Source organism: Lonchura striata, chromosome 1A, assembly GCF_050655825.1.
Source record: "Lonchura striata isolate lonStrDom1 chromosome 1A, ASM5065582v1, whole genome shotgun sequence".
Taxonomy (NCBI): domain Eukaryota; kingdom Metazoa; phylum Chordata; class Aves; order Passeriformes; family Estrildidae; genus Lonchura; species Lonchura striata.
Window position 1 is genome coordinate 57,287,466 of NC_140741.1, and position 12,802 is coordinate 57,300,267.

The 12,802-nt window shown below is 39.0% G+C and overlaps 1 protein-coding gene across 8 annotated transcripts in view; it reads right to left on the reverse strand.

Annotated features, from left to right (window-relative positions):
• TMCC3 (transmembrane and coiled-coil domain family 3) overlaps positions 1-12,802 on the reverse strand; it is a 132,677-nt gene that overhangs the window by 52,048 nt on the left and 67,827 nt on the right. The window contains exon 1 of one of the 8 annotated variants that reach the window (XM_021527982.4): positions 988-12,798. The exons of the other annotated variants lie outside the window; for them this stretch is intronic. Within the exon in view, the coding sequence (XP_021383657.1) occupies positions 988-990 (3 nt within the window). The 5' untranslated portion in view covers positions 991-12,798. Of the gene's footprint in view, positions 1-987; positions 12,799-12,802 lie in introns of those variants that run through there. 8 annotated transcript variants of the gene reach the window in all.

Below are 12,802 nucleotides of genomic sequence, written 5' to 3' on the forward strand. Positions count from 1 at the left end.
GACACCTGGCAGAACAGGAGAAGACACCCTGCAGCAGGCATGGTGCTCTGGGGCTGGAATAAACTGAAACACTCTTCCCTTTCAGTGCCCACCAATATGCTCATCATCAGCTGGCCTCAGGTGTCACTGAAAAATGAAGCTGCCCCTCTTCTTGCCTTAAACAACAACAACAAAACAAAAACAAAAAAAAAAAACCAAAACAAAAAAACAAACAAACAAACAAAACCCCCACCAAACCAAACCAAACAAACAAAAAAACCCCACAAAAAACCAAACCAACCCAAGTCGGTTTTGGCAGCTGGGTTTGGGTTGGTCTGATATGGAGGGCTACAGAGTAGTTGCCTCTGCTTGAGCTACAAGTAGCTCCCCACTTCTGCTTTGTAACCACCTCAGGCTCACAATTTTACAGATATCAGAATTTTCAAGCCCAGACAGAACAAAGGCATGATGTTATCAACAAGAATCTCATAGACAAACACTTAAGTATCAAAAGAGAAGAAAAACCATTATAGTTATAGGCCTACCAGTGGTCTTTTACAACAAGCAACAAAGCATATATCAATGGTAATTAAGATTTCTAGAGCACAGGCACACAACAGTTACAACAAAGTAAAACAGCCAAGAAGAAGTCCTATTACATAAATTAAGACAAACCCTTCAGAAAAAAGTGGTATCACAAACACATGGGATCTGACAGATTCTACTTTGCAAGTCTGACCCTTACCAATTGCAATGATTTTCAGCATTTCAATCACAGAAGTCTGATACAACTACACAACAACAGAGTGTATTCTTCATTTACACTCACCAAAATCTGGCATTTCTTACAATGAAAGGTTGTCTTTTTTTCTAAGCAGTGTATTTTCTCGTATGTTCTATCTTTTGAGATATCAGATCATAAACCTTATCCAGTTTGAAAACTAACAGGAAAAGGTTAGTAAAACTTATTTTTCATTTCTACCACAAGTTTTCACAAAAATAACCTACCATTTTTCAGCAGTTCTGTTTCGTTACACTGAACCTCTAGGCATGGCTTGAGGATTTGCTTGAGCTGAAAGTTTAAGGTTCTGCCTTAGCTGGTGAGCAAAGCCGTGCTGGTCACACACCTGCAGCCCTGCCGAGTGCACAGCCAGCAGCAGCTAAAGGGTGCTCTCCACACACCCCTTTCCTAGATGAAGGATGATCCCAGTTCCAGGTGGGGCCTCCCCAGCACAGCCACTAGCTGACATCAGTGTATTTGAATTTATGGGCATGGGAAGGGATCCAAGACCTCGAGGCCATAAAAAGAAATGGCTGGTTGGTGATGTCAGTGTGGAAGCAACCCATGGAAGCTGTCCACAGGCAGTAACTTGGGCAGAGGAGTAGTCAGACTATGTACTTAAGCTGCAACAAAAACCACTGACTGCTTGGATGACACACCTTCAGTTAGTATGTAGAATTGATGGCTGGAAGTGTGTAATGCTACAGGTGTATGTATAATCAGGGCAAAAAGATGTACCTTTAATGTCTGTGTTTAGTCTAGAATCTTATCCTTTAAAGCTGGCTTGTAATTTAGATTCAACAACAGTGAGCTGCTCTGAGAGCTGGTGCAGGTGAGAGCTATTTCTATCAAAACAAAACAAATTATTATATTGCAAAAATACATATGTCTGAGTTTTATTAGCTCCCTCATCTTCTGCTGGCACATCTACTCAAGCTGTGGTGTTGACTCAGGAAAGTGGGCAGGGAATCATGCTTGGGGGCAGAAGGCAGAACATAGCAGATGTCAAAAGTAAAAAAAGCTAATCATGAATTGCATTCTTAGCTGACAAAAATTTAATTGTGTCATAGCACATAGGGTACATGTGTATCCAAAGACTCTTAATGTAAAAGACATGGAGTCAAATCTTAAGTCACCTATTACTTATGAAAATCTGTGAAATCATGGGCACCCCAAAATGAACTATTAAACCTTTATAATGAACTATATTCCTCATTATTTTTTCTAAAAGAACTTCAATAACAACTTGAATCAGTTAGGCTTTAGAAAAATAACAAACAGCTTAATCTAAGCAAAAACCTAGTAGGAAGTTTCAGTGTGAATTTTCTGGTAGAGCTGAGATCAGCAGTTATATCTGAATATCATAATACCAGCTGCTGAAACTAAGATGAGGGAAAGATGAAAACTAGCAGAATTGCTTGAAGGATCAAAAATGCAAATGTGGCATTAGAACATCTGTGGAGATAAAGCATCACACATAAAAAATCATCTGGTTTTCAAGAAAAGAGAAAAAAATTTCTGTATAACTAAATAGCTGACCCAGCAAAAATATGCCCAAGAATGAGTAATCTCTAGGAGATGTTTCACCAAGTCTCTAAAAACTTTCCCCTTTGGTACTGGTAAGTTTACTACTGCTAAATTTCCTTTAGTTATCTGAACTTCCTGTGGTCAGTCTCCAAAACGATAATGTATTTATTTTCCTAACGCATCCAATAGTTTGAAATGAAGGTGCATATATACACAACTCAGCTTCATTGATGGAGAAAAGAAATAGATAAATTCAACTAAATCAGAAGGCAATTCTTGTATTCCTCTGTAGTGAATGGGGACAGCAGCAAATAAACATTAAAAAGTTAAACAATGTCTCTAAGCATTTAAATAGCTTGAAGTGAATAATCTTAAGGTGAGAATAAAAACAAACAAATGTTCAGTAACTCTCAGCATGACATATTCAGCCATCTGTCAAAATATACAGCAGTTTAAAACCAGAAGAGATTAACTGACCCCACATCATCAGGTTTTCTCCCTACAAGGTGTGTTCTGTATTTACAGATAGCTTTTTACATCCTCTTTGCATGCACAGAGCTGAAATTGCTGCAGCTTGTTTGCATTGTGAAAAACCTTTTTTTTACTTGATTCCCCCAAAAGTTCTTGACATAACCCTCCTGACCCTGTTGTTAGATTGTGGTGGTAATAATGACAAGGTCACAGGTGCCATTCCCACATGGGCCATCCACTTAAAAGCTGGATGAGATGAGCCTTGTGGATCCCTTTCAACTCAGAAGCTGTGATTTTGGTTTTTTTTGTAACTTCTAGACCTGCATGCATACAAACATTGTGTCAGCAAATACATCCACATGAGCATTTCCCACTCTCCTAGTTTCCCAACATTCCTCAGCAGTTGAGTGACGCTTCAGCAAACAAATCCCTTCCTGCCTATCATCAACATTCTCATATTATCCTGCAAAATCAGAAAGAATAACACTAGACAGAAAAATTTGAGGTTAAAAATATACTGCTCAAGCTCCCTTCTCTTTGTTCATTAGATATTCTGCAGACATACATATGTATACACACACATTATTAATTTATACCTCCCCAGTGTTTACAGCATTTCATAGGTAGAGCAAGCAGTTTACAGGTGGCACTGCACGCTGGGCAGGGGGAATACATACATCATGCAGCCCTGACTTCAGTCTTCCAAAAGGCTGAGCAGTTGTTGGCTGGGTTCTCTGTTGGATGGACAGTAAGCCAGGGCAGTGGGAAGAAAGTGAGGAGTTCCTTTGAGAAGGAATGTACCAATCTCGGTACATTTCTACCCCAAAAAGAAAAAAATAATTGGACTCATTCTGCTTTTTACAGGTTGATTAGAGAGGTTTTTGAGCTGGTTTTTAGTAATCAATTCTTGCAAAAGATTTTTAAAATGTCATGGAGTTGTGATAAACCTTTAGATTCTTGTGAACATTATCAATTTTCAACAACTAAGGACCCTTTCAAATCACTTCTGGTATGGCAAATGGGTTTTAATTCTATAAATTGTGGCCAGGCATTAAAGCAAGGAAAAAACAGTGGCAATTGTAATTAGCAAGTGCTTCTCATGCTCTGCAGGATCATTCAAAGCAGTCACAGCATTGGTGTCTCTAGTTTACTACAGTCCTGCTGCAGATGTGCATTAAAATCCTGGTTTCATCCACTAGTAAATTTGAAATTCAATTTCACTACAAGTTCGTGGCACTTGGATACTTCTGAATGTTAGATATGGAGCTCACAGTTACACTTTTGTGTATCAAGCTAGAATTTATAGACATAAATTATATGTGTGCACATAAACACATCAATACATATATAGATAGCTACATACAAAATAAAGAATATGCAATAGCATCAGTTATTGAATCAGAAATATGAAGTCTTGCAGTTTTAAGACTGAGCAGATGATATGTTTAACTGGGCTTCAAGCTAGCAGGAGCACTTCTATCAGAACAGTGTCTCAGGAGGAGGGAAGAAATACATAATTTGTTCTAGCTGGCTTTCCCTAATTCCATTTAGTAGGATTTAATCGAATAAGTGCAGAAAATCTTCCTAAGGTTTATATCCCTGACGACAGTCTGTTCCCTGTAAGAAATTTCAGAAATATGTCTCTAGATTTCTGTATGTATGTTATCTTCCTTATTCAAATTTAACAACAGTAATTAAACTGATTTTGATCATCTAGAGTTTGATCAGCATATAGTGCTGCTGCTTTGACACATCACAATTTAGTTAGACCTTTTAGATCATACTGTCAGGACTGGTCAGCATCAGTCTCGGAAGCAGCTAAGGCAGAGTTTACTTCATAGGTGAGATACCTGCTGCAATGGATACTCAGGATGAGTTTTTTTTGGACTTTAAATTTCATGTAGATTTGCAAAGACACCAAGGTATTTATGCAAGTATTGAATTACAGAATGGGTAAGATTGGATGGGACCACTGGAAGTCATCCAGTCCATCTTCCCTGTTCAACCAGGGTCTGCTAGAGCACATTACTCATGATTGTATTGAAATGGCTTCATAATATCTCCATGGAAGGAGACCCCACAGCCTCTCTCCTCAGCCTGTTCCAGTGCTCACTCACATGCACAGTGAAGAAGTTCTTCCTCATGTTCAGGTGGGATTTCTTGTGCATCAGTTTCTTGTCCATTGCCTCCTGCCAAAAAGAGTCTGTCTCCACCCTCCTGACACCCTCCCTTCAGACACTCATACACTGAAGAATCTGATGACCTTCTCAGATCACGTGGCACACGGGTAGAACAGAGAAACTATTTTCAAGAATTTAGGAATGCATGCATACAGGTAATTGACTTAATTTATGGCCAATGGCTCTTCCATAAGGTTATTTCAAAGGCACACTGATATTTCACTAAATTTTCCATCACTCAGGGCTATAGTACAAGCACCATTTTTTAAAACTCTTTTCCGGGAAAATCTACTTGGTCTTTTCACTTCATTTTTAACCTGTCTTTCCTCAAGAGACATCTGGAGAGTATCAGGGTGAGGCACTAGCAAAACAACAGAAAAAACCCATCAGAATTAACTTTCAGACATGGTCCCAGTACTAACATGATAAACAAGGAGTGTGAAATGACTACCTCCTGCTGTAACCTTTTATAAACATTCAATCTCAATCTTTCTACACCCTTGGATTTTGTGATTTACTTGAAAGATTTGAAACATACATGGATCTTTCAAATAAAGTCTGAAGGATATTTTTATTATATATATAAATTCTTTGAAGCAGTTGGGCTTTAGTGTAACCTAAACAAATGCAGCTAAGTGATACTGCTAAGCATATCTGCAATTATACCCTCCTCAGAGCAGAAACTCTTAGCATTGTGCTGGCCTCTATACCACCACCAGGTATATTGTCATGTGTTTTTGCACTGTCAGAACAGAATGAATTCCACTCCCCAGACAATTTATAACTGCCAATTTCTCTAAAAGATGGAAGACAGCGGATGGATGCCTGAGATAGCTGAATTTGAAATAAATTGCAAGAAAGATAGGTGTTGTTAATGGGACTCTTCTGCTGAAGGCTGATGCCTCAGCTGTGTACTGATGGAAATTCTTGTCAGCCCAAATTGGTTTTGGCCATGCTATGTCATTTAAATATTATAAGAATAACAGAATATTTTGTGGCAGTAGCCAGTTTTAAAGGGAACTTAAAAGCATGTGGGCATTGAGAAAGTTATAACTGATGATAAACATGGGAACAAAGCTAAGCAATCTGCTGTGTAGGTGATACTGCAAGACACACAAAAGCTTGCCTGAAATAATCCATCCCAGCTGTTGGCATGCTGTAATGTAAAGGTGCCATATTTTAAATTTGCTCTGAGATGAAAAGACTAAATGTAAACAATCTGCTTATATTTGTGAAAATTGATTTCTCAATGTATATCAACCACTAGAAGCCTAACAAATTAAAGCCAGTGTATAGTGCACATTTTGGCTACAATGCTGGTAAGAAACCCCCTTTGCTTTTTTATCCCAGGCAAGGGACAGCAAACTTTCAGTTTGACATGGCTTCATTTACTCTGGAGTTACACATCGTATCTTTCTGCCAGCAAGAGCAGAAGATGAGGGGGCTGGGGTGGCAGATCTCATCTACCATGTACTCAGGGAATTGACCTGCAGGTGTGCATTCTGCTTTGTCCACTCATGGAGTGGGTGAAAACCTGCTGAGAGACATTGTTGCCTCTACTGATAAGATATGATAAATTTTTAAGCAGTTTTTATCTGTTTAAATCTGACTATAGACTTATTTTCTAACACCAGCTACCCTGGATATATGCCCAGTAAAAACTGCTTTACACCAGTTCATCTCAGGGAAAAAAGGTACACCACAGGTAACTCCACCTTACTGCTGCTATGTTTTTCAAACATTTTCACATTACAGGACCCCAGGGACTGTCATAGAAAGCTACCTGGGAACATACAATTTGGTGATGCTTCTCCAGATGCATTTTGACAAAATGGACACAGGGATGGAGACAGAGGAACACAGGGATGGAGACAGAGAAACCAGCTCAGCATCTGAGACTTCCTTGGAAGGCTTTATACAAAAGCAGAGATGAATCGTACATAAGCACCTGACAGACAAAATAGGGGAGCATGTGGTACTTGGCATCTGCTTTTGTGCACAGGGGAACAAGGATGGAAAAAGGTATCTAAAACACTTTTCTGCTTCACAGGCAGCCTCCTGAAATAGCTGCTACCTTCACCTTCATCTACGCTACCCAACAATGAAAATAAAATGCATAGCAACAGGAAGGGAAATCTTCAGTAACCTTTCCATCCCAAGCAACAGGAGTACGCAGTAAGATTGTATTATGCTTTAAATTTTTTATTTAACTTGAAATGTCTGTGTAGCCTGCAACAGGTCATTTACCTCACAAAAATCTCAAATCCCTTTAAAGCTAAAGACATTAGTAAAATCCTGAACCAGAAAACCATTCTATCAGGTTTTGTTTACATTAACTTCCATTGTTGGAAGATGTTCCACACGGTTCTCCTCTGGAAGACTATTTTTAACCCATGTCTTGTACAATCATCTGGAAGTATGGAGAGGAGAAAGTGATATGGAATAGCACAGAGGAGGCAGCAGCAGTATGGGAAGAGCAAGCGAAGAGAGAAGGAAAACTCTAGCAGTGCCTCTATGCTTGCATTCTCAGAGCAAAAGGCAAAGTACACAATCGTTTTGAGCTCCCTGGGCTGCTGAGAGGAGCGCATGAGACATGGCAGCAGCCTGTGGCACACACAGTGTGGAGCATGCAGCAGCACCGAGGGTGGCTTCCTGCTGCCCTGCAGAGCGGGCAACTCTGGGGAAGGCAGTGGGGCTGTGCAGGACAGAGTTATTTTGGGTACACACTGGGGGCTGCAGGCTCCATCAGCCAGACAGCACCAGACCTGGAGGATGTATCAGATGGGGAGGTGCTGAGTGGCTGGGTCACAGGCTGCTTAGCTCTGCCAGGGGACCGTGCCATCCTTCCCAACAGCTGTAACATAATCTCCTGATCCTTTCCTTAGATGACCTAGGGCACGGCAGAAGACAAATGCCTGCCATGGAGAAAGCTTGAGGCAACATCTCTTAGTAGTGCGCTTGTCTTGGGCCCAGTGCCCACCACAGCCCAGGAAAAACCATCTCTCTGAGAGCTGCAGGACAACAAGTTGGAATGTGGCAGCACTGCAAACACACAAGTCTAACTTGCTGAAAGATGTTTTACGTTCCTTATGAACCCTCTGTATGATCAGCCCATGCTGTAAAACTGAGAAAGCACAATGAGTTTTGAGAACATTACTGCTGGCCTGTGAACCATTTATCTACATTTTGCAGCACAATTTGCATGGGTTGGGGGCACCCAGGTTCCTGGGTGAGTAATCCGCGTCATTCAGCCTAGATTTCAAACTGTCTCATGACCTTTATAAGTCATAATGTTAAAAATCCCATAAACACAACAGCACAGGTCTGAAGCATACACATACACACAAAGACATCAGCCTCAACTTCTAAATAACCCAGTAATTCCTTGTCCACCAATGAGAGCAAAGGTAGTGTTTTTAAGACTCTCCCTTTTTTATTACCTCAACAAGGTAATTAAGGACAGCTGAGGTCATAGTTCTATAACTGAGTTTGAATCCTAACAACAGAAACTGTTGTCTGATCTTTGGTTTACAGTAAGGTTTTTAACCTCATCCCCACCCACCACTACTGTTATAAAATTCTTTTTATGTGTGTTGGATGCTCATTTTTCTTAACCTTTGCTGTGGTTCCTTCACAAGGCTGAACTCTAAGTGTGCCAAGAAAGGAGGCCTATGGTACAAGGTAGCTCAGATAATTTAGGATCAAAAATGAAATAAAAGACCTAAAGGCTTAGTCTTTGCTAGATTTTTCCTTACATGACTACCGAATTCCACTACCATAAAAGTTTTCTTGGAGGCCTGAACTATTTGAGGCTGCAGAACAAAAATAACTAAAAAAACAGGATGAAATATATTGAGGACAACAACATGTTAACCTTATAGAACAACAAGTCTAGTCAGGTATAGTGAATCACAGCATGAGAAATCACAGATGTGTTTGAAATGGATGTTCTTTTTACTATCACCTGGGTAACAATACCAACAGATGTGGAATTTTGGGGTTTGGCTACTGGGATGACTAATACCAATAGATCAGAGCAGTGAAGTAGGTCACAGAGTCCCCCCACCTCACCTGCTGCTCCCAGAGTCATAACAGGCTGACTCACTTTTGCTTTGATTTCACATGTTAGTTTGGCACTTGGAACTATAACTATTTCATTATTTCAAATAATTCTCTTACATTTTACACAGAGTTTATCTTTCCAACATTTTAGTCAGTGGATTCAGGGGCACAACAAATGGTCCCTGGATTTACCCTGATGAGTACAAGAGCCATAATGAAAATACCAGTTAAAATGGTAGCACAATTACAGGGACAACTTTCTCTGAGCAATGGGCATTCACAACCAAATGTAATGATTAAATTTATGCCAAAATGTTCTTTATTTTGAACTACTGCTATTCAGCAAAGTAGTAGGACTGTATAGATTCCCCCCAAAAACAGTATTCTCAACAAAGAGTTAATCTAGTGGCAACTAGAATTTTGAGTGATTTTTCATTTCCCCATTTTGTGGAACAAAAATGCCACCACAGATAATAGACCATAAATAGAACTTAAGTTTTTCTATTCAGTTAGATTTGCCTAATCTAAAATAAACTATGCATATCAAAGAAAGACCTTATTTAATTTTCAGTGGGCCAATAACCTAAGTAATAATGAAGCAGAAGAAAAATGGTTATCGACTTCAAATTAAGAATTGTTTATTACTTTGCACAGTTGTTTGCAATGTTTCTGTAATCCTAGCTGCTCTTATATCCACTGCAGTGGGAAATCCAGTGTATCATAGTGCAATGACCAAATGAGGTAGCTATCTCTGACACTTTAGCTGTGTTCCTACTCAAGAAGAAAATTACAAAAGGCATTTTGTAATCCACTGAATGCCATGTAAACACCTGGTATGCTGCTCCAAATCCATTAGCCATGGACCCAGCTGCACCTCCAAGGGTATTTTCCAGCAATTCCATGTTTCAGCAGCCCATATATAAGATGCCCAAAGTCTGCCCTGAGCATACCTGAAACCCACAACACGTGAGCCCACAAACAGCTAACCCCAGCAGGGTGCCTTGTGCTTCTCTCTTGCCTGACCTCAGAGCTGCACAGATACCATTACACTCTCCAGATACTGCTGTTACCCATCAGCACCTTCAATTCATCTCAGAAAAGCAAGTGCAGGCTAGAACTTGTGCTTCATATAGTTGGTGTTTTTTATTTTGGGTACACACCACGTTTTATTCTTCAAAGTCATTGAAACAATCTGTAATTTGTGAATATTATTATAGCCTCTTGTACTGCGCATTAACATCATGCTAATGATACAAATATCACAGTGCTGTTGTTAGAAATCCATGCCTGCACTTAGTGGTTCAAAATCAATAACTAAATAGTTACATAGACAAACACTGAAATTTTGAAAACCATTCATGACTTTGCCTACTGTCGATATTGCTGGTGGTGTGGAGAATCTGGCACTCAGATTTGCAGTCAGACATTAGGAAACACAATGCCCCAGTCTACAGCATCAGTTAAGCAGTTTACTGAATCAGAATTGCAGAAGGCTAACTTGAAAATTAACTTGATGGTAACGTACCCATTAAAACCCCCAAACAGCATATGGCTACGGTTAAAGTACTATTGCCACCTACAGATATTCTTCTTATCCTTCATTACAGAAAAGTGAAAGGAAAAAAAAGCTATGAAACATGCTATCCTGGCATTATACTCTGATAAATTAAATCACTACCATGTAATTCACTGATGATTAACATAAATTCTCTGGGTAAAAGCTACAGCTGAACATCTAGTCACTTTAATGTAGAAAAAATGTTAATAAATTCAGTAGTAGAGAGACTAAAAATATAAATTCCACTTAGGGAAAAATAAGAAAAAATACTTGTCCTGTGTGATCAGACACTAACTTAGATATTTTCTGCAGAAGGTAAAAGGCTTTAGAGGACATGCCAAATAGTACAGTCTGGGCAATGAAGCATGTCAGTATTCAGATTTGTCTGGGGCAGCAAAAACCCTGTAGCCAAAGCTAGTTCCTTGGCAGGTTAGTGGGTTTGCTGACCCCATGCTACAGCTGAGAACACAAAGTGCAAGGACGTGGCTGTTTTTCTTTGCTCTTCCTTGCTTAAGACAGGGAGCAATGGACTTTATTTTTTTAAGGTATAGTGACAAGTGACTTCCAAACAACCTCTCTACACTTGTTTTTATCTTTATTTGCAAACATACTTTTTCTGTTCTTTAAAAAACAAAAGGTAATTTTATAATAGTTTTTGGTGGTGACTACAATACTTGTTGCTCAGATTATCACCTACAAATGAGTCAGTTGCAAATGTTTCCAAATGAAGTACTTAAGCTTATTTGAATTCCTATTTTAGTTACTTGCACTACAATTTTCAGACTAAAGAAAAAAAAAAAAAAGACAGAAGCAGTAAGTACTAACCATTTTGAGAAAAACCAAAGAAACCAAATAGTTAGCAAAATAGTCAGAATAATCAAACTGCTTTTGGCACATTTTAGTCCTGCCAAGCACAGTACTGAATGGCACTGAAAGTATTAGGACACCAGGGTGTATGAGCACAGGTGTGGCCCACAAGATATCAGAAAACTAAATAATATAATGATTTCAATTTAAAAAAATACTGAAAACAAGGATCTGATTTTAATAGTGTTCCCAGTTTTACAGAGGTGGATGGGTGCAAATACTGACAAAGACATGAATGTTGCTGTCTGGAAAGGTGAATAATCAGCACAGCTACAGATTTATCTTCACCACTGCTGCCCCACACCATGTTAACCGTCTATATATTCACATTTCTGACAGAACTAAATCGCTGCAACTAATAATTCAGCTATAGCTGAGGCTTGTAATTATTTCAGAATCAGGAAGCCATAATATACCCACTCTGAAAACACAATTATTTAGCATGTACATGAATACAAATGATGTTGATAGATCTTGGTCTTTCATATTAATGGATCATTTCAATCCAAATGTGAATATTTCTTTTGGCATGCCTTTCACCATGCTTATGTGCATAAAATATTATGAGTTGATAAATGAAACACAGATACCACTTTAATACAACGTACCAGATAAACCCAACTGCTCCATGCAACAAGGTACAAACTAGGCATAAATTACTAGTGGACACCTCCAAAATCCTATCTATTCAGGAGAAGCAGGTTTACACTATACAAAGGGAAATTACAGAAATTCCTTGCTAGAGGTGCCTTTTTCCGGTACTCTATTTCTATGGTAAATGGCCAGGCTCAGGACCCTTTACTAGATTTCAAAAAGTTAATGAAAAAACTATTTTATTTTCCTCACTTTCTCACACTTGCACTGGACAACATTTGTGCATGATTGATTTCTAATTCTGTCTCCTTGTTGTATGGGGTCTTTCCATGGCAAAACAAAGAATAGGTTGTATTTCAACAGCTGATCTAGGGAGAAAGAAAAACAACAGGAAAAAATTATTTATGCAAGCATCATCCTTGAAGCAATTACCTGTGCTTCTGTATTTAACTATATTTAACCTAATGATATCTAATTAATCAGATATTTCTACTGAGTAGTCAGGAAATATCTCAGAGCAGAAAACATACAGCATTTTAACAGATACAAGCAGCATGAAAAGCACCATCTGAAATCCAAAGATGACCACAAACCCCAGTAAATATCACAGCTGGGACAGCACACGAGCTAAAGTGGGCCAGCATTACAGCCAAAGCAGCTATTAACTATTACATCCCTAGAAAGTAACATCTTCCTAATTCCTTCTTAGATTTAGAGATGGCAAGTTGAGATAAGATACTAGGAAGAGATTCTTCATGAAGGTGGTGGGACACTGGAACAGGC